The 26,881-nt window shown below is 44.5% G+C and overlaps 1 protein-coding gene across 1 annotated transcript; it reads right to left on the bottom strand.

Moving 5' to 3' along the window:
* Positions 1-41: 41 nt before the first annotated feature.
* TRIM71 (tripartite motif containing 71) lies at positions 42-25,679 on the bottom strand. Its single transcript, XM_046655306.1, has 4 exons — positions 25,561-25,679; positions 24,830-24,997; positions 12,762-12,896; positions 42-6,840 (listed from the first exon to the last, which is right to left on the bottom strand). The coding sequence occupies exons 2-4, from the start codon at positions 24,941-24,943 to the stop codon at positions 5,389-5,391; spliced, it is 1,701 nt and encodes a 566-aa protein (XP_046511262.1). The 5' UTR covers positions 24,944-24,997; positions 25,561-25,679; the 3' UTR covers positions 42-5,388.
* Between the last annotated feature and the right edge of the window lie 1,202 nt (positions 25,680-26,881).

A 26,881-nucleotide genomic window follows, 5' to 3' on the forward strand; every position in this document is an offset into this window, starting at 1 on the left:
AACCCTTACCCACCCACCCTTCTTACCTGCACTGATTTTAGGGGAAAAGAAGAAAAAAGAAACCTTACCACCCTAAAAATAAGAAAAACCCAGAAATGTGAAAAATCTTCCTCTGAAGACAGACAACTACACAGACTGCTAGAAACACAAAAAACTATTCCAGAGCTGGTTATTTAAAGAAAGTAAACACTTTGCTACACACGTTAACATTCAGTCAGTGTGCTCCAAGATAGAGCCTTAAGAAAAATACTACCTGAGCTTGTAAGTTAATACAATCATTAAAAGGAGGTCTAAGACCATGTGGATACACAAAACTTTTAGAACCATTACTGGTTAAATGATGATGGAAAACATCCCACCAGGCTGGCTTGTTAACCCGTAAGATCAGTTTAAAAATAGACATCATTGAGGTATTTCTTCACCATGACATTTTAAATCCAATTCACAATAATTACAGTGGTCTTAGGACCCTCTCTTCCAACCAAAACAAAAATTAACTAGGGAAAGAACAGAGAGGTAGAGAGGCGATACAGTATATCACGGTCATGTGCTTCTCAACTTTATCAAGTATTTAATAAGCAAAGGAAAAATACAACCCGTCAACATGTTACCTTTGGTAGGAAAAAACAATTAAACACAAAAGAGCAACACACATGCCACCAGTCAGTGCTCAGTGAAACAGTGATTGTTGCAATGTCATGGTGATGCCCATCCTGCTGGGTCCAGAAAAGCTACAGTTACAATCACCAAGTCTAAAGGATGATCATTCCCTTCAAATGTCTGATGTTTCCAACAGCTAAGACCCTTCGAATTGCTCCTACAAGGGTCTATTTGCAGACATTCAGAATATAGATAAAATATTTTTCTCTTGAAGAGAAAAAGAGACCTAAAGGTCTTTATTTGCCGTTAAGTCCTCAAACAGGTCAGATGAACCAGTAGTTTCATAATACTGAATAACATGGCAATGATGCGCGCAATTCTTAGTGGGGGAGAAAAGGCCAGATTGGTAAGAAATACTGGGATTTATAACTACATTTGCCTGAGTAAAGGAATATTTGGTTTCAAAGTTTCTTTTTCAAGGTCAATCAAATGTTTCTCCCGGGAGAAATCAGTTCTGGATTTATGAACACATTTTCTTCTAGAGGTAGCTCCCCACTCCCACCCACTCCCCGGTGGATTAATACTATTCTTTTCAGAGACCCGTCAGATGCTAACGTGAGGTAGACGACTTGCGCCAAAAGTGAGGTAGAAATCAAACCGAAGCAGCCGGCGGGGTGTGGAGCGGTGTGTCCTGTGCCCCTGGCCTGCAGGAAGCCAGAGGAAGCCCAAGAGCCTCGGCAGGTCCCAGCTCTATGCTGTCAGCCCATGCAAGGACAAGAGTTTGACTTTTAGACAGCCCCACACTGTTGGAAACTCGGTAAGAGAGATGTTTTAAATAAATACCCTAAATACTTTTTGGCACCATTGGGTTTTTTTTTTTTTTTTAACAGAAAAACAGCCTATAACTTTGGCATATCTTTCACTATCTACCGGAACACAGCAATCTTAGAATCTTCCAGAGAGGAAGACAACACATATACAAACAGTATTCTGCTGCTTCAAGCCTAAAAAGACTTCCCTCCTCAGATCATTAAGCTTTGGCTTAACTAGAATAAAGCAGACTGAGCCGATCTCAAGTTATTCTTATAACTCCATCACAAAGTGCCTTCCGTCTGGCAACTTTTTTGGCCCAACACATAATTTAGATTCTGTTTATGGGACCCTTGTGTTTCCCCAGATAAGTCAGACTTAAAAGGGTATCCATCAGTTGAAGAGTTTGTGTACTTGGGGTACCGCGCGGGCCACTGGGCTCCAGCCAACTCACGTGCCACCCTGCCAGCCACAATATCGCACAGGTTCTGAGACAGCGTGGCTTCTCGTGACCAAATTTACAGAAGAATGATTTTTTTTAAAAAAAAGATTTTAACACTTTTGAAATGTTAAGTCAGTGTCAACCAAAAGTGGTTTTTATCTGTGGGTTATTTAATTTCCTTTAGCCATCTCAATACCCAGACCTATATATCCAAATAAAATTGGCATCTCCAAATATAAACTGACCTTACACCCCACCCCACCACCTGACCAGATCAGACACACATGGGGATTATTGTCTACATATCACATTTACTCAACATTTTATCCTCCTCCCTTGCAGCACCCAGAACCTTATCTTCTCACCATGTTAAAGACTCCCCTCTTTGACCCAGTTCCTACCCACCAAGTGTCACCTCAAAATGGGCAGGAGATATGCATTTAAACACACCTCTTTTGAACAGCCTCACTCATACTAGGGAGTTCTGAGTGTCGGCTTTTCTCATCCTTGATTTAGAGGGTTCCACATCATACAATACACACTCCACAGTGCTTCGCACCAATCTCCGGGGGTCAGGAGTCAGTCACAGGCAGCCACAGAGGGCCAATGTTTTAAAAACAAAAGCTTCCCAAGTGTGACCATGTTTCTCAAATGGAAGCTGTGCACAATGATGGGTGCAAAAAGGTAAGGAGATGTACCAGCATTGAGGGTACTGAGGCAGTATCACCCACCTACACACTCAATTCGGGGGACGACCTACTAGCTTTAAGCCTGCAAATTGGTCAGTCTATTAAGCAAGACCTGATTATTTCAGCCACGTGTGGAAACCCTGGCTTTACAACCAAATCCACAGAAAAACGTTAAATAAGCAGTTTGAGTTACTGCTATTCACCAAGAAGATTCTCACTCAGGTCCCAAGAGTTCCCCACATATGGGGAAACCGGGAAGGAAAGATGAAGAGTGAAGACGATGACAAAAATGAAGACGGGAAAATCAAAGTCAGTGACTACCTGAAATAACTTACCCCAGCCATAATCATGACCCAGGTTTCTGAGAACATTTTTAAGAACTTTCAAGATCCATTTCCTCAATAAAAATATTTTTTAAGCATTTAAAACCTGTTGCCTTTGGTGTTTAAAGGGTGATCTGTTTGGTGGTTGGGGGGTGGGGTGGTGAAGGAAGGAAGATCAACACTAAATTATTCCAAAAGAAAAAAGAAAAAGGTTTAATTACATGAGCTCTTTACCAAAGAACTAAGAACTTAGAACTCAGGGGCAAAATAAAAGGCAACTGAATAGGAACTGGGGAAGGATTCACTATTAAATTCTTCAATAAAAGAAAAGGAGCTTTGACAAAACAAGATTTCCGGACACCGGCCCCCCTGCCACACAGCAGCGGGGGAGCAGTCTGGAGCTACTGTCCTAGTTTGGGATCCTTTATTGCATGCAGTTCTCCTTTATGAAGTGAGTTTTTCCCCATTTTGGTCACTTGCACAGCCTAGAACTGGAGCAATGGGAGGAGACAGGGTCCCTTGAAGTGGCAAATTAAATGTCCACTGGAGCTGGATGGGAAAAGCAACTTGACTGACTTGCTACACACAGTCCCCATCATCGCCTTTTCTTTGGGGACGACAAAGACAAGGACAAAGACAACTCCCCTTGGTAGTTTATTCTGTTCATTCAAAACTACATCCATATCTGACGATGAATTTCTCTTAAATACAGGAACAGAACTGATCTCTTAGTCTTTCTGTTTAACCAAGAGGTCTCCCTGTGAGCCACTGCCGGCAGAGAGGTCCTCTTTCTCCTGAAGTGTGCCACCCTGGAATTTGGTTCTTATTTCAGTATTTAGGGGGAATACAGGGACCCACAGGGGTTCTGACAAGCAGGTATCAGCTACACCTACTTTCCAGTTGAAAGACAGATAATGCCCAGAAGCACAAGGTTTTGTATCCAAGTCCAGCTTACTACAAACCAACCCTGTAAAGTGACAGATGCCATCCCACAGTTCTGCAATGGGAGCCTGGCTTCAATGTCCATTCTTTGGTACCGCCATACAGTTTTAACAAAAGATATTACGTCCTCTGTTTCAGGCTGGGGCAATTTGGTTTACAAATTCTTTACATTCAAAGACCTTTGGGGGGAAAATTGACGTTAACCATGAGGTCCCACAGCATGGCTCCGGGGCAGAGCACTCTCTAAAAGTGAGCCGAGCAGAGGGTGTGGAGATGAGCTGTTCCTATTAACTTGAATTTCAAACACTCTATTTCCCTGAACTTCCAAAGCAGGAAAAAATTGTGCTTTTAAAATAAAAGTTCATTCCTTTGCCTACTCTTCTCAGGAAAAGAAACAACTAGCATTAACAGAACAACATTCAATCTAGGGACGGGGACCAACCCCCGCCCTCCTGCAGAGTTCAGAAGTTTGGGGGTGCCCTGCTGCGTTCTCATGCTCTCTACGGACCACCTCAGCACATGCATGTCCACCCACTCATGTCCACACACCAGTCCATGTCTGAAAACCCTCTTTCTGAGAATGAGGTTAATTTTCTTCTTCCTTCCACTTAACTCTTTACAACCAACAGCAAACTAAGAATACTTACCTTTTGAGACTACTTTTAACCCCAAATCCTGAACTACATCTATTTTTTAGAAACAAAAGTGTGAAAAGAAAAGGTTCTTTGGGAGGTGGCATATCATTTTCAGCTTTACTATTTTGGTGTAAGAGAGCTTAACACACACACACGCCCCTTAACAGACATACACACACAATACAGACCCTCTCTTAAAAGAAACAAAAATTACATACCCTAAAATATGAATAGTCTGCTTTTCTTGGCTAGCAAGCCACAGCCACATCTTCCAGAAATAAGTAAAGATGCTGAACAGGATGATAAACACACTGAGGTATAAAAGGAGAACGCAGAAAAGTTCTCTGTTGCAGCATTAAAAAAAAAAAAAAAAAATTAAAAAAAAAAATTTTCCAAAAAGATCAAGATCACACAATACAATCTAACCCCATAAAGAAAGTATTCTCAAGAACACAAATACTCTATAATTAAGCATTTTAAATCCCATTTTCCCATGTTTTATAGTTTTTAGTTTCTTTACTTAGTAGTTTTTTCGTGTTTCCTTGGCTCAATCTACAGAATGCACCCCACCACACATATCCAGTGCCCTCCCAGCCATCGAGATGCTCGGCTTGTGCATATCACGTCCCGCAGAGGGGCAGAGGGAGACGTGAACTCCACTGAGTGAGGGTGGGAGGAGGGCAGAGGGCCTGCTGGAAAAGGAAATGTAAAGATTTATGAGGTAGATAGAAATAATCACTTCACAGGCTCAACCCCTGCCGAAAAGATAAGTACATTCATCTGTAAAAAACTAAAGATGAGGTAGGACTTAAGCAATGTTGTACTTTTCTTGTTCTCTTTAGACAAAAGAAAAAAAATTTCCCTGAGACTGTTTCTTCTCTGAAATTCAAAAGGAGAGAAAGAGAGGTACACAGGCACACCCCAACACAGAAGCCTAGAAGATGTGATTAGAAGATGAGGATGCGATTGTTGCCAAAGTCCACCACGACGATCATTCCATCAGGGGTGACAGCGATGCCGGAGGGGCGGTCCATCTGCCCGAAGCCACTACCTTGAGCACCAAACTTGCACAGGAAGCTGCCGTTGGACTCGAACATCTGTACCCGGTGGTTCCGGGAATCCGCCACAATGATGCGCCCCTCCTGGTCCACAGCTACGCCCTGTGGACGCAGGAACTGCCCATTGCCAGTGCCCTCTGAGCCGAGGAAGCGAGCTGATTGGCAATCAGGGTGAATGACCAGGAGCCGGTGGTTGTTGAAGTCGGTGACCACCAAATGGCCCTCGTGGTTGAAGGCCACCCCCCGTGGGGAGTCAAAGTGCTTCCAGAGAGCCCCCTCGAAGCCATACTTATTCAGGAAGACTCCATCAGGCCCAAATAGCTGGATCCGGTGGTTCCGAGTGTCAGAGACGAGGATCTTGCCCTCAGAATTCACCGCCACATCCCAAGGGTAGTTGAACTGCCCATTCTTGGTTCCTTTCTCGCCAAACTTGAGGAGGAACTGGCCCTCAAAGGTGAAGATCTGGATGCGATGATTGTCCTTGTCAGCCACCACGATCCTGCGGGAGGCATCACAGGCCACGCCAGCTGGTCGGTCGAATTGCCCAGGCCGGGAGCCCAGGGTACCAAATTTGTGGTGGAAGGTGCCACAGGGCTTGAACACCTGGATGCGGTTGTTGCTGCGGTCGGCGACAATGATATAGCCCTCCTTGTCCACACTCACGCCCCAAGGGCGGCAGAGTTTGCCGTCGCTGTCGCCCTCGCTGCCGAAACTCAAGCCCGGGAGCCCAATGCCCACGTAGCTGCGGCCCGACTTCACCACCACCTTGAAGGGGCTATTCTCAATGTGCTGGTTGCACATGGTGACCGACACCAGGTGCTCACCCTCCAGCTGGGGCCGGTAGCTCACCACGTAAGTCCCGTTCTGCTGATCGCTCACCTCTGCACCAAACAGGTTGCCATCGGGGCCCAGGACCACGGCTGACATTAGGTCACCTCCTGAGAGGCGAGGCTCCCCATCGTGGTCGTAGCCAATGACAGTGAAGGAGGCCACCTTACCCTGGAGGGCCCGATTGAGGCCATCGCCCGTGGCTTTGGTGAGTGGGGCAAAGGCCCCACTGCTGACAAAGCCAAAGGACTTGATGGCGAGGTAGAGGGCCTGGTCGGGGGGTGTGAACATGACCCGGTCATCCTCCTGGGGCTGCAGGAGGCTGCGCACGGTCTTTAGCTCCTGCACCTGGGCCAGCATGCGGTCTCGGGCCAGCAGAATATCCAGCGCCCTCCCCTCCTCCAGGACCTGCTGGACGGCACTGATGGTGCTCTCGAGCTTGTTCAGGTTCTGCCGCAGCTTCTCCACCTGCAGGTACAGAGACTTGGCTTTCACCTGGCGGATCTTCTCTACCTGCAGGAAAAGGTGAGGGATAGGGAGAGAGAACACAGGCTTAGAACCAAGCACAGAAACAACACAGAACCTGACACTGATCGCGAGGAAGCCTCAGACAAACCCATACCAAGCGAAAGCCTACTAGAAACAACTGGTCTGCACTCTTCAGAAATAGCAAAATCCAAAGAAAAGGAGGCTGAGGAACTGTCCCAGATTACAGGAGATGACTAAAGAGACACGGCAAGTAAATGCAATGTGTGACCCTGGACTAGGGGGATATTGCTGTTAAAAACATTGTTGGTGAAATTTAACTATGGACTGAGGATTGGATACTAGTATCAAGATTAAACTTCTGATTAACTGTGATTATATAAGAGAATGTCCTTGCTCAGAAGAAATAAACATTGATGTATTTAGCGGGTAGTGGGGCAGCGTGTCTCCAACACTCCAACTCACTCTCAAATCGAATACATAATACATACAGGAGAGAAGGATGAAAATGGGGCAAAATGTAAATAATCAGTGAATCTGGGTATAGGATATATGCAGTTTTTAACTTTTCTGTAAGTTAGAAATTAAATCAAAATGAAAGTTAAAAACAGCAATCTAACAAATGTTTACTGAGTACCTCCTTTTTGCCAGACCCTGGACGTACACAGTGACCAATAAGAAACATGGACCTTGCCCTCAGAGCTTATATTTTAAAATGACATATTAAAAAAGCAAACAAAGACATCACCCTGATTTCCAAAGCCAGACAAGGACAACACAAAGAAGGAAAATTACAGGTCAATATCACTCATGAACATACATGCAAAAATCCTCAACAAAATATTGGCAAACCGAATACAGCAATACATTAAAAAGATCAGGGGCCGGCCTGGTGGTGCAGCAGTTAAGTTCACACGTTCCACGTCAGTGGCCCAGGGTTCGCCAGGTGCAGGCATGGTACTGCTTGGCACACCATGCTGTGGTAGGCATCCCACATGTACAGTAGAGGAAGACGGGCACGGATGTTAGCTCAGGGCCAGTCTTCCTCAGCAAGAAGAGGAAGATTGGTAGCAGATGTCAGCTCAGGGCTAACCTTCCAAAAAAAAAAAGATCATACACCATGATCACATGGAATTTATATCAGGGACATAGGGATGTTTCAAAATGCAGAAATCAATCAATGTAATACAGCACAATGAACAAAAACTACATGATCATCTCAATAGACGCAGAGAAATCATTTGACAAGATCCAACATCCATTTATGATACAAACGCTCAATAAAATGGGCATAGAAGGAAAGTACCTCAACATTATAAAGGCCACATATGACAAATGAACAGCCAACATCATACTCAATGGGGAAAAGTTGAAAGCCATCCCTCTGAGAACAGGAACAAGACAAGGGTGCCACTCTCATCACTCCTATTCAACATCGTACTAGAGGTTTTCACCAGAGCAATTAGGCAAGAAGAAGAAATAAAAGGTATCTAAATAGGCAATGAAGAAGTGAAATTCTCGCTGTCTGTGGACGACATGATTTTATATACAGAAAATCCTAAAAAATCCACCGGAAAACTATTAGAAATAATCAACAATTACAGCAAAGTTGCAGGGAACAAAATAAACTTGCAAAAATCAGTTGCATTTCTATACTCTAACAATGAACTAACAGAAAGACAACTCAACAGCATAATCCCATTCACAACTGCAACAAAAAGAATAAAACATCTTGGAATAAATTTAACCAAGGAAGTTAAAGACCTATACAATGAAAACTACAAGACTTTAACGAAAGAAATCAAAGAAGACAAAGAAATGGAAAGATCTTCCAGGCACATAGATTGGAAGAATCAACATAGTTAAAAGGTCCATACTACCTAAAGCAATCTACAGATTCAGCGCAATCCCAATCAGAATCCCAATGACATTCTTCACAGAAATAGAACAAAGAATCCCAAAATTCACATGGGGCAACCAAAGACCCAGAATTGCTAAAGCAATCCTGAAAAAAAGAACAAAGCTGGAGGCATCACAATCCATGACTTCAAAATCTACTACAAAGCTACAGTAATCAAAACAGCATGGGAACTGGTACAAAAACAGGCACACAGATCAATGGAACACAACTGAAAGCCCAGAAATAAAACCACACATCTACAGACAGCTAAGCTTCGACAAAGGAGCTAAGAACATACAATGGAGAAAAGAAAGTCTCTTCAACAAATGGTGTTGGGAAAACTGGACAGGCACATGCAAAAGAATCAAAGTAGACCATTCTCTTATACCATTCACAAAAATACTCAAAATGGATCAAAGACTTGAAGGTAAGACCTGAAACCATAAAACTTCTAGAAGAAAATATAGGCAGTACATTCTTTGACACTGGACTTACAAGCATCTTTTTGGACATGCTGTCTTCTTGGACAAGGGAAACAAAAGAAAAAAATAAACAAGTGGGACTTCATCAGACTAAAGAGCTTCTACAAGGCAAGGGAAACCAGTATTGGAACGAAAACACAACCCACCAACTGGGAAAAAATATTTGCAAATCATATATCTGACAAAGGCTTAATCTCCATAATACATAAAGAACTCACACAACTCAACAAAAAATCAAACAACCCAATCAAAAAGTGGACAGAGGATATGAACAGACATTTCTCCAAAGAAGATATACAGATGGCCAACAGGCACATGAAAAGGTGCTCAACATGACTGATCATCAGGGAAATGCAAATGAAAACTACTCTTAAGATATCACCTTACACCCGTTAGAATGACTCTAATAACCAAGACAAAAAGTAACAAATGTTGGAGAGGACGTGGAGAAAAAGGAACCCTCATACACTGCTGGTGGGAATGCAAACTGGTGCAGCCACTATGGAAAAGAGTATGGACATTTCTAAAAAAAATAAAAATAGAAATACCATACAACCCAGCTATCTTGCCACTGGGTATCTATCCAAAGAACTTGAAACCAGCAATTCAAAGAGATGTGTGCACTCCTATGTTCACTGCAGCATTATTCACAATAGCCAAGACATGGAAGCAACCTAAGTGCCCATCAACTGATGAGTGGATAAGAAAGATATGGTGTGTGAGTACGTACACACACACACACACACACACACACACACACACAATGGAATACGACTCAGTCATAAAAAATGACAAAATCATCCCATTTGCAACAACATGGATGGACCTTGAGGGTATTATGTTAAGCAAAATAAACCAGATAAAGACAAATACTGTATGCTTTCACTCATATGTGGAAGATAAACAAACACATGGACCAAGAGAACTATTTAGTTCTCTTTGTTTTTTTTTTTACCAGGGGGTAGGGGGAAGGGGTGTGGGGGCTGGGCACAAAGGGTGAAGTGGCAGTCTAGAAGGCGACTGACAAATAATAATGTACAACTGAAATTTCACAATGTTACAAACTACCATAACCTCAATAAAAAAAAGATCAAAGAAATGATGGAAGATAATTTTAGACAGTGTTAGGTGTTAGAGAACAGAAATAGAGTGTGAAAGACAGTGACTAGGGATAAAGGTTTGTCAGAGACAGGTGGCTTTGCAGGTGGAGAGAAAAGAGGCAGAAACCGGCAGGACTTCCCAATGGACTGAGCACAAGGCCAGACCTGCACTCCCCGAAGACTGACTTTGCAGTGCAGCTACACAGAGCCTGAAATCTCTTGGAAGATACCCCGCAGCTGCCTCCCAGCCCCAAACACAAACAAGGTGAGAGGCAGAAAGACAGTCTGTAGCGAGAGTAACAGGATTTGGTGAGCACTTCATGCAAGATTACAAACCCCCTCTTCTCCTTGTCTCCTGTATTCAGTTTTCTCTTTTCACAGGTTTTAGAAACCTTCAACAGTGAGCCAGAAAGGCCCCACACCCCAAATTTGGAGACAGCAAGTTTTTGGCAAAATTAGCCTATATTGTTTCCAAAAGAACCCTCTAAATCTAAAATGCTAGAATATATATGGATTCTGACCTGCCAAAATAATTCCTGCTCCTGAGGTTCTCAGAGCACACTATTGAGGAATGTGGGATTTTGCCTAACCAATGAAAAATAAGAATTTCTCCACTCTTTTGCACTAAATATCTAAAAGTCCTCTAATTTTAAGCGATTTCCCCTGTGAAGAGAATCAGCAAGTCCCCCAGCAAGTTTGTGCTGTTTTGCAGAGGACCATGACTCTGAGCGCTGTACTGATCCGAAAGCTACAGAAAGTCTCTGTCAGAATAAGGGTCCACTGTTGGGAAGCGTGGATGTTAATCGTATTTCCCCTTGGGTGGTGATGAGGTGATTTTTGACCCATTCATGCTTTTTCATCTGTCCACTCTAGAGACAGGACACGTGTGTAGAGAGAGGCCCGTGTGGGGACAGATTAAAGAGAAGCTTTGTCCTTTGGTCTTGCCCTGAGTCAAACCTCTGGGCTTTGGTTCTGATCCCTCAATCATGTGGTTGCAGCTAATCCCATGAGGAAGCCAAGTCCACTGGAAACCTATAAGCCCAAAGAACGAAGATGTGCATCCAGACACACAAAACTGTGTCACCTGGCACTCAGCATCTTCAATAACCAGGAATGCAAGAAAACAAGACATTATATAACTAGGAGGTGCCCAGGCAGACACAGGCAGGAAGGCTTGGCTGGAAGGCAGCAGAAAAATCATTAATTAGTAAAAGGGAGGGTGGACTCCCGAGGATTTGGGGTGAGGTACCATAGCAAAAAGTAAAGACAAATGGGACTTAGGTGCGTCCAGATGAGCAAGCTTACTTTGGAGTTATCTGAGAATGAGTTTTTAGGCAATTAGAAATGAAGTTTACTACACGAAGAAGAGACTGACTCTTCTTCCAAATTTGCCTCTCCCAGAGTAAAAACTTGCTTTCCATTCCTCCTGAAAGAGAAGTGTCTTTAGAAAGAGTCAGCCTCACAGGAGGGAGGGTAACTAAGGTGAGATCTGCAGAAACCCTTACACACAAAGGGCTTTTCATCAGCAAATCCAGAAGAGCAAGTTTGTGGCAGAGTTCACCACAGAGCTCTCAGGTTGCAAGAAGTGGGCCCCTTTCAGTTATAATTAACATTCGTGGGTGGCATGAGACTGGCAGACCAGGGGGACATCTGAATGTCTGAAAACCGTGTCAGCCCCACAAAGGTGCCTGAATACAATATCTGCTGAATTAAACCTTGGACTTCTTTTCCACCCAAGGAATCGCCTCTTCTTGTCAAAAGGCAACTGAGCCATATCCCTTGAGAAGTCAGAAAAGGCAGGGAGCAGTCATGAGCTAACTAAATGGAAAACGAAATGCAAAGTCCAACGGAGGTACTGAGGTACCGGTCCAGTCACAGCACACCCTCCTCTTCTTCCCGAGTGGGGATGTAAGCTCAGAGAAGAGAACGTTGGGATGGTGGCTGGGGTGGGGAAGAGTCATCTTCCCAGCTGATGTTTATCTAAACAGCACACCCGTGCACTCAGCACTCTTTCCTGCTCCAACAGGAAGGAGGGCCACATGCTCACCGCCCTCACACGTGGAGGACTGGTTTTCCACAAGGGGTCAGGAAGTACAACCAGCCAGGACACAAAAATAAGGATGTTTCCTAGCAGTCTGCTTTCATAACAACATCCCGACTGTACTCCCTCCTTTCTGCCTCCTTTTGAGTGTGTGCAGCGTAAAACTTGAGATTCCTTCCAGCCTTGGTGTACTACTTCTGGCCACTTCAACTCCTTCTGAAAAGGCTTCTTGTTCTTTTACTGCTCGAATGGAACCCGTGATGTTCCAGGGACCCCTGCATCTTTCTGCCAACAAACTTTTGGGAAAACTATCAAGTGTTCTGAACTCGGAGGTGGGGTCTAGGATCTGACATTAGAATCCTCGCGGTTCTGCTGTGGTTCCCATGAGAAGGCTGGCCAGAATGGAATTGGCGTGGGCATGTTACCTTCCATAGCAGCTCGCACTCCCGCTCCTCCAGGGCCTTCTTGTGCCTTGCAGTCACGGCTTTGACCTCCGACTGTACCACCTTTGCTTTCATCTCCACCTGTTCTGCCACCGTCTGGGCCTGCTCGATGCTCAGCTGGAAAACCACAAACAACCTCATGGCATTAGAAGGACATTCACTCCTCAGACAAAACATTTAAGTCTGCTTTTTTTCAGACCTGAAAAGCTAACACCCTGGGCCCCCAGACTGCTTGATCCACTTCCTTGGAGAGAAAGCAGACACTTAGGGAGAGAATGGCATCTGCCTGACATGTAACTGTAGGAGTTACTGGCAAGCACTGGAATTCTTTGTATGAGAAATGGCACCTACACAGTGACTGTCAGGACTATTGAGAGATACTCTGACACAGTGAAACTGGTGCAGCTAGGTCACAGCCGAAAACCGGGAATGAGGATCAGATGTGAAATGTACTGCCCTGGGCACACGAGCAACTTTCCAAAGCCTTTCTGGCTTACTCCCCACCTGGGGAAACCCTGCAGGCTGGGCACATCCTCACATGAGGTCGAACAACAGGCTGCAGGCCAGTGGTTATCCATCACGTTCTTGTCAAGTCATTAGCAGCAGAGTTCGTTCCAGCCAGAACAAGTGCATAGTGGGAATATCGTGTGATCCACCTACTGTGCCCTGTGGTCAGAGACGGTTTGCCAGAGACCATCTACACACCACCACACACCCTACCCTGTACCACCAGCCCTAGTAAATCAGCCAGTTTAATCAGACGTATTATTGTTCATAAAAAATTGATCAAGACAGAAGGCCTGGTGTTTTCATTAATATTACATGACATGTCTCAAAAAGCCACAAGGATTTCTTCGAGATACTGAGGTATTAAATCAGGGATTCCAAAGTGACTGCTGATGGTTTCCAAGTAGGGGTCCCAAATCAGGAGGGGCCTGGGGAAGCAGAAAGGGGCTGGAGCCAGACCTGGGCTCGGGAATGTGTTCAGGAGGACCAATCACACGTGTGCCCTGGAGGAGTTTCTGGGATGTAGAATAACATGTAAAACTGGACAGTCCTGGGCATCCCTGGAGGCAGGTGGCCCAAGTTCAAATGCTAGCTCCACCTCTTAGTAGGTGTGAGGCCCTGGACAAACTCCTGGCCTTCTTCAGCACGGTGAAGGGTGAACGTGAGGAAAACGCAGGGCAATACATGGAAAGGGTTGAGCAGAGAACCCGGCACAGAGTAAAGCACTATTATAAATAATGCTCGGCAGACAAACACCTGCATACAGAAGCTCACCATCCTTTCCCCGCATCCCACTTAGCTCGTCATTCAGATAGGCTCACATACCTAGGCCTATTCACACTTCCTGCCTTATTTTGTGATTAAATTGTGGTACAATACATATAACAAAATTTACCATTCGTGACATTTAGCACAGTCAATGTTGGGCAACCATCAGCACTACCTAGCTCCAGGACACCTTCATCACCCCAAAAGGAAACTAACTCCATACCCATGGAGACATCTTCCATCTCCCCTCCCTCTCCTCCTTGGCAGCCATCATCCACTGGCTCAACAGACCTGTCCACCCTGGATATTTCATATACATGGAAGTGAACAATACACAACCTGGCTTATTTTTAAGATATGCTTAAAAATATATGACTATATAAATATAAAAATATAAAAAAGATATGACTCGTTTGGTCATCTACAACTGGGGGCCCTATTTACCACCTTTAATCCTCTCAGTCTGGATGACACATTAATGGCACAGGAGCCACACCCACACATTGCAGCTGCCCCCATGGCTGACATGGTTAACTGCTCACTGCATTCTTCAGCCAAACCCCTGTGAGGTCTAAGGATCCCCTGAGCTGATCAGAGCTGGCACGTGGGCTGATCTAGACGCCTCACACGCTATCAACCCTGGTCTGGAATGCCCTCTCTTCCCAATTCGCCCTAAATTTCAAAACTGAGCTCAGATGCCACTTCCTTCCTGAAACTGGAAGTGAAGGACACCTTCCCATAATGTTTCTGCTCCACCTTTACAAACTTGTCCCAAAGGCCACTACATATCAAACTAACTGGGGGCTAAGTCCATAGTCCATGGTACTCAGCCACTGTGTTGCAACAGGAACAATCTATACATTTTACATTTGTTCATGTCTATGGCCGTAACCATGTATATCAAAGCACTAGGTAACTGTACTGGGTTAAATACTGTGCCCCCCAAATCCAGGCCCACCTGAAACCTCAGAATGTGACCTTATTTGGAATAAGGTCTTTGCACATGTAATTAGTTAAGATGAGGCCATACTGGATTATGAGTCCTAAATCCAATGACTGGTATCCATTTAAGGCCAAGAGAAGACACACAGACACGCAGGGGGAAGGCCTTGTGAAGATGGAGGCAGAAATTGGGAGCAATACAGGTACAAGCCAAGGAACCACACGGATTGCTGGCAACCACCAGAAGCTAGGAGGAAGGAAGGAAAGAATCTTTCTGAGAGCCTTCAGAGGGAGCATGGTGCCACTGACACCTTGATTTTGGACTTTTAGCCTCCAGAACTGTGAGGGAATAAATTCCTATTGTTTTCAGTCATCCAGTTTACTAATTTGTTACAGTAGCGCTAGGAAACTAATACAGTAGCCCACAAATTGAAGCAGAGGGATATATCCCAATTACCCTAAGGATAAAAAATCAGAAGGACCAATCAAGTGTGCACACAAGCAGACATCATAATGGGGTGGTAGACTGTGGATGTCTCAGGCTGTCCGTCAGGAGTCAGTCATTCAGAAAAACAGAAACCTCACAAGACATTTAAACAGAGATAATTTAATGGAGGGAATTCAGGGCAGAGGGTACAATGAGGATTAGAGATAGCAACTGGAGGAAGCAGCGTCCTCCCCTTGGGCTGGAAAAACAGAGAGAAGTTGGGGTTACAGAACCCAGAAGTATGGAGGACGGGCCGTGCCCAGCTCACTGTGGAACCAACTTCAGCTGCCAGGTTGAAAAATGCTGCTGCTAAGAACAGGAAGTCAAAAGGAAGACGCAAGTCCCTTTCTCCTTCCAGATAGGCGGTGTGAAGTGCTGCAGCCTCAGCATCACACAGCACTAGTGCAAAAGGGTGGGTTAGAGCCGAGAGAGCGGCTCGCCCTGTGTTCAGATGTGCTGGCTATTCATTAGCACAGAGGTGGCACCCAAGACAATATCCGACTAAGGCAACCAAGCCGATGTCCACATTTCTTAACGCTTCCTCAATGGAAAGCAGAAGCAGCAAACTGCTTTCTATCTATACCAACATCAGATTACTTACCAAACTATCTTCCATAAAAATCAGGAGATATGGGAATAACAGGCCCACATTCCTGCAGGGCAGGAACCAGCTGGAGAGAGCAATGACCACCCCATTTTGCATACCTAGAGAGTTTACATAGTGAGTGTCTCCTCGCCAGACTTACTCCCTCGTGTTTCCTGCCAGGTCCCTGAAGGCCCTTGGGTTTGGAACTTCCATTCTATAATAAGAACTGTTTCTTCCATTTTTCAAACAGGTAGAAAGGGTGCAAAGATATGACTGCAATTTGAGTCATTGCCCAAGCATGCAAGGACACTATCATCCCCAAGATTGAGTCATAAAAGCCCTGTGCATAGAGACAAAATGGGTATTTCCTCTCCAGATAGTACACAACCTAGGCAAGCATTCCATTCCAAGATGTGCAGACCAGGACCTGCCAAACTAGTCCCTATTTTCTGAAGCAGGGCATTTGAAGGAGACAAGAGGGGCTTGGTTGGGGAATATGGCAGTGGGTAAAAGGGCTGCATAAGCTTGGGAAACAGAAATATATACTTTGAAGCAAGAAAAACAATGCCACTCAATAAGCATGGGGCTTGAGAAAAAAATGTTATCTTTTGGATGTTAACCGATCCAGCCAAAAATCTGAAAGCTGAGGGTCTCAATCTGGGCAGTGAATCAGTGCATGCCAGCTGACTATTGAGGGACTGTCACACTACAGAGAAGGAGTCTGAAGACAAATATGAGTTTTACAGGAAAGAGTGCAGATAGCCATTAGTGATGTCTGCTATGGGGAACAGTGGTGGCCTGATGACCGGCATTTACAGCGTCCTGATAGAAGGTAACAGAGTATGCAAATGTCACCTGTAAACTCGCAGGCCACCACACCAGATATGGGAACTCCTGCAGTGCACTCTAAAATGTAATTTTTATTACATTTAACATCTTAAATTGTAGGCGAGTTTTTCCCCCCGTTAGTTGTAGATAAAATAAATATGTATCTTCTAATCAACAGCATCTTAAATGGGATGAAAGAAATAGGTAATTAAACAATCAAGGCTCTCTTATGTGAACTACTTATATTCTTGTCCTGATTATGATATCCTCAGTGAATCAGTGCACCTTGTGAAATACTCTAATTACGTAAGTGAGCAAACTGTCGTACTTTGAAGAGTCAAAGCGAAAGTAACAGAATGTTGTAAAAGCACTAAAAATAAGTGATCACCCTTAAAACACTGATGAGGTAGACCAGAGACATCTTCCATGCTTGCTTTGTTGTGGGTGACTCCAGACCCTCATCAGGGTAAATTTTCTTTACAGGATCTAGAATTAATTGAAAGATTTACTTCTGGGTTTCTGTTCTAGAACTAAGATTGCCATGCTAAATAAAGACAATTGTGAGTCAGTGACGTAACTTAGGAACTTTGGTTCATAGTCAACTACTTCCAACAGTTGTATTTTAACACTGGATAAAAGGGCCGGCCTGGTGGCGCAGTGGTTAAGTGCGCACGTTCCACTTCAGCGGCCCAGGGTTTGCCAGTTAGGATCCCAGGTGTAGACATGGCACCACTTGGCACGCCATGCTGTGGCAGGCGTCCCACATATAAAGTAGAGGAAGACGGGCATGGATGTGAGCTCAGGGCTCACCTTCCTCAGCGAAAAAGAGGAGGATTGGCAGCAGTTAGCTCAGGGCTAATCTTCCTCCCCCCACCCCACCCCCACAAAAATTGGGGGAAAAAAAAAACGGTTGGGGAAATCTACCTTTTATTTATTTATTTTTTCCTTTTTCTCCCCAAAGCCCCACAGTACATAGCTGTATATTCTTCGTTGTGGGTTCTTCTAGTTGTGGCATGTGGGACGCCGCCTCAGCGTGGTTTGATAAGCAGTGCCATGTCCGTGCCCAGGATTCGAACCAACGAAACACTGGGCCGCTTACAGTGGAGCATGTGAACTTAACCACTCAGCCACGGGGCCAGCCCCACACACAAATAAATCCTGAAAATAAGTGGATGGGGACATCAGGACTGGAGGAAAATAGGTGCCCAAGACAAGATAACCTTGCTAGGGAAGTTAACATACAACTGCATGCGGCACGAGGCTGCTTATTTGTTACAGGAGAGGAGCCAGAGTAAGTCTCAAACCTTTTGGCACAAACACGTCAACATGGGTCAGTGGTATAATTTGGGGTCCAGAAGTGATTGACGAAAGGCAAAAACATTTCTGCTAAGCCTCTAGGGAGTGTATATTATCCCAACTCTGGAGGAGAAACTATGAGACAAATGTCCCTGGTTGAAGAAAGGGAATGAAGTTCCTACAAAAGTATTTTCTGAACAGAAGCTGGTAAATGGAAATTAAAACACCACCCTCAAGTTGTACCAAGTCCAGATACCTTGTAAAATGGCACTGATACTCACTTAAAGGTGTTGTAAAGTTGGTAAGCACTTAAACCTACCTGGCTAGTGTCCTTTCCTTTGGGGGTGTGTTCTTGCTCATCCATTCAGTCCAAAGGGAGCTCCCAATCCTAGTGCCTCTAGCCACAGTGCCCAAGGAGGCATGAATGATGACTGACGCCAGGACAATTAGGGGCTCTTCCCTGGGATTTTACATATAGACCTTCCAGCTCCTGCCCAACCACCCCCAAAAGAGGAGAGGAGAGGAAAAGGGGAACTCACTCCTTCCCTGAGGGCAGCCTGCTAGAATGGAACAGCACAAGCCTGAAGACATCTCCATTTATGCCCACCCTTCTCTCCATGGCATGGACGAAGCCCATGTCCAGCAGCAAAAATGAGGTTACTGTGGAGAAAAGGGCCGCGCTAAGTGACAGAGTGCTGGCACCAAGGTCTGAGTCCCTGGATACGTGAAGCCTGATCCATCCATATTCTTCTACCTGGTCACCTGAGACTATTCATTCCCCTATAGTCAACTGCAACCAAGAGTCCCAATTAATACAGCATGGGAAAAACTTTAATTGGGTCATGGATTGGGGGGTGGGGGTGGGGGGAGTCGGGAGGGAAGCGAGCGAGCGCGCAAGCACGCCTGCCTCCCAAAATGAGAAGAAGTAACCACCAGTTTTGTATTCAAACGCAATTCCTCTGCTCACAGTCAGTGTGACCTCTGGCAGGTTACTAAATCTCTTTGAAGCAGTTTTCTCTCTGCAAAATGGAAGGAACAACATCCACACCTCAGACACTACTATGCACATATAAAGCACCTATTTCAGTGCCTGGAACAGAGGAGAAGCTCAGTAAACACGTTGTTAATTCTGACGGATGAAAAGGGAAGACTTATGGTTGATGAGATCTGGGATCTTGGGCAAAGCAACTAATTCTGTTCTTCCATTTCCTTATCTGTAATAGTAAAAAAAAAGGTTTCCTTGATCTGCTTTCTGGGAGAGTAAATACGGTGATGTAAGTTCACAGGAGACGGCAGGCACTCTCGGCATTCACTGCAGTAAACCTGCCATCGTGGCAAGCAGGAGTGTCTGCAGGTGACTTGGTCTAATAAAATGACCGAACAAAAACAGACGTTGGGGGACCAGAGAAGTCCAGAAAGTCTAGATTAATTTACAATTTCATTTGTACAATTTAAAATAATTATGCTTAGTCATTAACCTCAGTTCTCATTTTTGTGTTAAATGCTGTAATATCTATCACACTTGTTTTAACATGAAGAATGCCAATGTTTACTTCTCTAACTGGGTAGACAACTCATGTCCAATAAAGGAAATTAGGAAGAGGGTAGGGCGAAGATAGCTGGTTGTCTACAACGTGCATTTCATCTTTATTACTACTACTGACTTACTACTAACATCAGATGAAAAATAACAGAGCTCTAGCTATTTCAGGCTATACTGAGCTTGCATAAAAAACTCCCTTGCAACCGATGTGGCCATGAGATTGGGCTTTGGCGAACAGATAGAGTAATTGTTATGCCAAGACTTATGGGAAATCTCTACAAAAGGCAGGAGGCGTGCCCACTTCCTTTTAATTGTTCAGAACACAGATGTGACTGCTTGAGTTCCAGCAGCCATTTTGGGCCATAGGGATGAATGTCGACACCTAGAAATGGTAGGGGAGAAGTGAAGCCTTCTCCGATGACTACCTGTATCTCCAGACTTTTTTTTTTTTTTTTTAAATAGAGGAGATTAAAATCGTGAGTATTTAAAGCACTACTTTTTGGGAGCAGAGAGAAGGCCTGTTACTCATTGCTAAATTCATTTCCTAATTGATCAAAAACAGAACAAAATCTTAGTCTATGACAGAAAGCAAAAGAGTGGTTGCTTGGGAACATGGGAGCAGTAAGGCAGGGATTACGATAAGGATATAAACAAACATTTGGGGGTGATGCACATGCTCACACTCTCGTCTGTGGTGATGTTTTCTTGGGTGAAATACACGTCAAACATGTCGCACGCTTTAAATATGTGTAGTCTACTGTGTATCAGTTTTCCTCAGTAAAACTGAAAAAAAAGTGCCTCAGTCCCACCATAATCAAGAAAACACTACTATTAATATTTTGGCCTATTTCTACCACCTCCCCTTATTTTTCTGAGTACTGTTTTCTGGTTTTGCCTCATTTTTCTTGAACCAACTTCATGGTTTGCTCATTTTACTTAACACGATGTGTGTGTTTATGTGCATGTGCGTGTTAAATGTGATCACAAACTTTTTATAAATTTAAGTGGCTAAAAAATCTTACTCCTATTGACAATTCACAATGGTGCAACGAATACCTTCAGAATGCAGGTCACTGCCTTACAGGAGAGTCCCAAAGGAGGAAAAGTGCCTCCAGGTTCAAGGCTTTGACAGTTTTCAATGCACGTTCTCCCACCCACAGAGTAAGCATGGTGCAACACACAGTCAGTTATTTGTCCGGAATAGTATCCTGATGTCATTTTAATTAGATTACTGCTCAGGCTGATTATGTTTTCGTATATTTATATTAAGTAGTTGGATTTTCTTTGTAAGGTATGTTTTCATCTCTTTCATTCCTTTATCTGTGTCTTCCTATTGTACCTACTTTTATGATCTCTTCATACAGTAACTATTTGCCAGCATATTTTCTAGTTTGTTGTTTTCCTTTTAATATGCAGAAGTTTCTAGTATCACTTCTAATCTTAGAGTTCTTTCATGCCTTTAGGAATTTAATATATATCTACCTTTATTATTATTATATTTAATGCTTTCCCCCCTCCCCTCCACGTAACCCTTTAATCCAGCTAAGTTTTGATTTTAGTGTTTGTTCCAATGGATTTAAATCTATTCCTTCACCCCCCTTCATCACCCCTGATTTGGTCTGATGTCTTCTTAACTATCTTATTAGCAAAATAAAGCCTACTTCTAGAATATCTACTGTTTCTTGGATCTGCCAATTTGCCTGTACAAATAAGCAGCTTTTAAGAGTTCCTGAATGATACACTTAATAAATTAACACTAATAAGAGTAAACTAACAAGAGCAAAAAAAAACCAAAAAACAAATCTAGGCGTTTCTTAGACCAATGATTTCCAAATCAAACTTGTTATTTAAATATTTCCTGTGAAAGAAATCAGAACTCTTCTTACCCTGTGACCAGAATCATTCTCTGTTTTGGTTTACATGGGTTGAATGAATTTCTTTAAAACATAAGGGGGCAGGGGACAAATTATATGTATATTTTCAAGAAATTTACCACTTGCCCCAAATTATATGTTAACTGACTGTATTCCTTCCTTCTCCAATGTTCACTTTAAGAAAAGTCTTCACACCACCTCAGGTGTACTTTTCAGTATAAACACTATTAAATGATAGCGTAAAAATTCTGTGGTTGGGCTGTTTACTTCATTAACATTTTGACCCACTCCATGAAGATATCAAGTGTCTGAAGCAACCTGCACCCAAATCACTGTGTTCTTTTATGGCATTTCAAGGTCACATTTTACCCTGCGGGGCGCATCTCAAAATTTCAGGGGCTGTCATTCTTTCCATTGTTTAGTGACCAACAAAGGAGAAGACACTTGTACACCAACACAGAAATCTAAATATCTCTTTATATAAATAAAGAAAATTTTAGGGGCCGGCCCCAGGGCCAAGTCGTTAAGTTCGCGCGCTCCGCTTCGGCAGCCGGGGGTTTCACCGGTTCTGATCCTGGGCACAGGACATGGCACCACTCATCAAGCCATGCTGAGGTGGCGTCCCACAGAGCACAACCAGAGGCACTAACAACTAGAATATACAACTATGTACTGGGGGTCTTTGGGGAGAAGAAAAAAAATAAATTAATTTTTTTAAGATTTTTTATTTTTCCTTTTTCTCCCCAAAGCCCCCCAGTACATAGTTGTATACTTCTAGTTGTGGCATGTGGGATGCCACCTCAGCATGGCTTGACGAGCGGTGCCATGTTCGCACCCAGGATCCGAACCGGTGAACCCCCAGGCTCCTCCTGTGCTCACTCACAGTCAGTTCCAGTAACACATAACTCTTGACTGACCCCTACAAGGAACCCATGTGCAAAACGTTGGTTCACAACGAAAACTGGGTCACACCAGTCTTCGGACCTTGGGGACAGAGCTTGTTTCTGTGGTGTGCAAGGGAACAAACTGGCTTTTTGGGCAAATGTTGTTAAGCAAAGCTAACTTGTCTTCAATCTTTACCTCAGCTTTCCCTCCCTGCTCCCAAAGGCGTGTGCTGGTATCACAGTTAACTCAGAGAGAAAGAGGCGCTGTGTTCTCTACCAACACACGGGGACTCCTTTTTTTTAACAGGCATGAATCTCAACGCTCCACTTTCATAGAGGGCCTCCAGATAGTTTTCTAGCAATGGTCAATGCATTGAGAATCTGATAAGGACTTTCAAACAGAAACGGGTGCCAATCATACCCCAATCTTCAGATCACTGGCTAAATGTAGGTTTTAAAGAATTACAACCAAGAGCCACGAAAGGGCACAACATAGCCCCCCTGCCACACACAAACACCACGGTTAAACAAGGACTTTCTAGAAAGTCAATTCCTAATCCATGCAGTTGATGTTCAGCAGGTGTACCTGAGTATGGCCATACAGATTATTAACGTACCAAGCCTTCCACCTCACCCCAAGTACTCACCTGCCACCTGACTCCTCCACCCAAACCCCCAGGATCCAGTATTCATACTGGCATCAGACACAGCAGTACCAACTAATATTTCAATTTCACTCCTAGGTGCTTCTCACTACTCACACAGCAGACTCCCAGCTAACACTGACCGTATTTGCTTTAGAAAGTTGTGCAAGGCAGGCAAAGTTTTCTGTCCCTCTACTTCTCTCTCTTTACAAAAAGCTCAAATTTCCACTTCCCTGAGATTTCATCATTTTAACCACAGATGTCTCCTTCAGCCTGTAGCAAATCATCACAACTCATTTTTGTCCCGAGAATGGCTGATGCCAACAAAGCACAGAGGGCACCAGCAATTCTCTCAATCATGTTTCAAGGACCCCCTGAGTGTTTTGTCTTCAAAGGCAAGAAGGCGTTGATCAGATTATACCACAATCTAGGGAGCAGGACCCAGATATCAGCCAGTGTTCAGGAGACACCAGCAGGCTAAGGCATTTGAGAAGGTCCTAACTGTAGTGGCATAAAAATGGAAGTCACCAACCACTTCATCCAAGGGGACACCGATTCACTGAAAAATAAAAAGGAATTATGCACTAGTGGGGACGCTGGCAAACAAGAAGTTAACAACAACCAAGAGACACTCTGAAGGCATTTGAAAGAAAGCACATCACTCTGGCATAAGAATATGACGGAATGAATCATTCTAGAAAATAGACTCTCAAACTTCCTATTTTACGACTTGAATATGAGACAGTCTGACTCATTGGAAAGATTACTTCAATATCATGCACAGGAATGTGATAGCTGCCGAGAAACTTAAAATCCTAAAACATCCTTCCGCCTCCTTTAGAGCACGTGATCAATTCCTTACCACTTCCAAAAAGATCTTATTCTTTAAACAATTCACTTATTCAAATACTCTAGAATGTAAATACCAGTAGTTTCCTATTCAATTTCTTCTCAAGGATTAGCAGTGTTTCTTGACTTTCAACCTTATTCTATAAAACAAGGCAAACATCTCATGATTTTTTGTTTTCCTAAAACCTTGTCACCCGGACCAGGCAGGAAGATTCTAATTCAATTCAGGAACACTCTTAACTGCCTATGTAAGAGAACTTTGCTATGCCCCAAGGTTACACTTGTCACTTCCTAACCCCAAAGGGATGGGGAATTCAACAGAAACAAGGGTCTAAATTATCAGGATGTGATCTTATCACCCAGGAAAGAGTTTGGGACTCTGAACCTTGGGTAAAACTTTCCATGCTTACTGATTTCTCACCTACAAAGAAATCAATCTGAACAGCAATGCTCTCTGACTGAAAACCATTAAGTGCCTAGTCTTTCTGCAGTCCTGCATGCTACGGTCCACTTGGACTTGGGGAGGGGGCTGCTGGATGGGAAACAGGCAGATGATGTGAGGGAGGCCCAGCCCAGGGGTCTGGAACAAGCCCTGACTGGCCAGTAACTTTGGCCACATCCCTCTCATCTTCATAAGACTGCAAGGAGGCCTGCATGCTCCCCGACTCCTGAGGGACTGCTGCTGCGTGGATGTCACATGAGCTCACTTGGGTCCTTGTTCCATGGCTCCAGCACACTGGAGTCTGCCCCATAATCTACACATGCCATCTGAAAGGGAGTGGGAAAGGTTTTATGCACAAGAAGGAACAAGGGAAATAGGTGAAGGGTGGGGAAGAACTGACCTGGATTGCCTGGCGGCCCTGCTGGGCATCAGCCAGCAGCTGGATGGTGAGTGCCCGTGAGTCCTGCAGCGCCTCCTGGAGGTAGATGAAGCTGTGGCCCCCGTGCCGGCCCATTGTACACTCACGACAGATGGGCACCGAGCAAGTGTCACAGTACAGGTGCAGCACCTGGGGACCAGAGAGGGGCAGACATTAATGAGAGATGCAGGACGGGGGTCGGGACAACAACAGGGGTGCTCTGGATCCCACACTCCCAGCCACCCCCTTCCGAATAAGCAAGCACACCCCTACAAGGAGAGAGAGCAGTGCAGTCAACTGTGAGCACAACTTGCTCTCCTCTCCCACCCGCTCAGCCCCAAATCAAGGAAAAAACAACCAACTCCTCCTTCCTCTCCAGTTTCATTCAGAGCCATAACTGAGGGACTTGAAAGGCAAAGATGAAACAAAACAATCCTCCTGACATAAGAGATTTCTCTGTATCTTAGATTAATTACCCAGAAAAGTTCTAAGATTATGTTTCCCTGGTCTGAGATTGGTGGCCTGAATAAAAGAATATACCAGAAAAGTCTCTCTTGACACCCCAGCCTCTGGGTGTGTGAAGCAAGGTTAGGAGCCGGTATTAACCACCCACCCATCATGGCTTGTTGCCACCCCCACCCCCTCCCATCCAGGAGATTAGTGTAAGTGCACAGCATGGTTCTCCCAGGCATTCAAGCAAGCTATGGGCTTACGCTTCTGGAACGAAGGCAAAAAGCTAGTGGTAAGGCCAGCCAGCTTCTTGTCTTTCTTCTTCCTGCCAAGTTGTTCCAAGGAGTTGACCCTGGGAGGCAGCCCGTGCTGACAGAACTGCTTTATGTGATGTTCTGTATTTCCCTGGGGCCCAGCATGCTGGGAGGGAGAGACAAGGGTTGGCATGGCCTCCACCTGCTGATAAATGAGGAGCTCTCAAGAGCGAAAGTTCCTTGGCACAGAAACTGGGCCAGTCTCGTTGTATCCCTTCATAGAGCAGGGCACTTAGGATCACTGTCTGTAAATGTTTGCTGGACTGCTTCCAAGAGCAGAGTTTAAATTTGCTTCAGGTACACCTGGGTATGAGGGAAAGCCAGCCAACACACAACATGCAGGGAAGTGGTGTCCAAGGGAGGTTCTTTCACATACACGACAAACTTAATCCCCAGATGAAGACAAGAGGTCATGACGTGCTTAAGCCCACACAGCTAGCAAGGGCAGAGCAGGGAGGCCAACGGAAGCCTTCTAAAAAGCTGGTTCCAACACATGCCTGGTACTGGCTACCTCATCCAGAGCACTAAACACCTTGCTAGGTATTGTGGAGGTCCAGGGTGTGAGACTCAAGACAAGGAGATTCTGCGTGGAACAGAACAGGAGCCTGTCCTGACCGAGAAGCAGCGTGGAGTGTTGTGGGAGATGGTGACAGGGAGGGAGCGCTGGTGGTGGCCAGGAAGTTCCCATTAGGCTGAAAGTCCCATGCAGTGAGGGACCAGGGCAAGCAGAGGGAGAACGCTGATTCTCCTCTTTTCCAGGTTATTAACGGACCAGAGTCTTGGCGTGGAGCACGTCCACCAGGAACTGATCTCCCAAACGGCTCGGTCAAGCCACAGGCCTGCTCCACTCAGGATAAGAGCAGGAAGAGGGAGGTGCGTGATCCAGCAGGCTCAGGCTGCTTCTCTGGGAACTTCCGGATTCCGAAATAGCAAAGATTTAGGACATTCTGTTCCCAGCTTTAAGAAACGGTTGTGATATGGCAAGTTTTATGGACTCTATTTTATACGAGGGACATGTGATCAGGTTTATAACTTTACTACCAATTTTGTCCCATGCGGTACTTTTTAGTGACCATGGTAGACTGCAACCAGGTGACAGCAATTTGCCTTCTTAAAGGCCAATCACTTTTTAAAGCAGACCCATCACTGAGAGATGATCTAATCTTTCTAATCAGATAAATCGAAAATTCTCAAGCTAATCTTAAACACTAACCCAAAGATGCTAAGATGGATACATTTGGGGAAAATTCCTGGACAGTTTCTTTTTACG

Source organism: Equus quagga, chromosome 1 (genome assembly GCF_021613505.1).
Source record: "Equus quagga isolate Etosha38 chromosome 1, UCLA_HA_Equagga_1.0, whole genome shotgun sequence".
Lineage (NCBI taxonomy): Eukaryota > Metazoa > Chordata > Mammalia > Perissodactyla > Equidae > Equus > Equus quagga.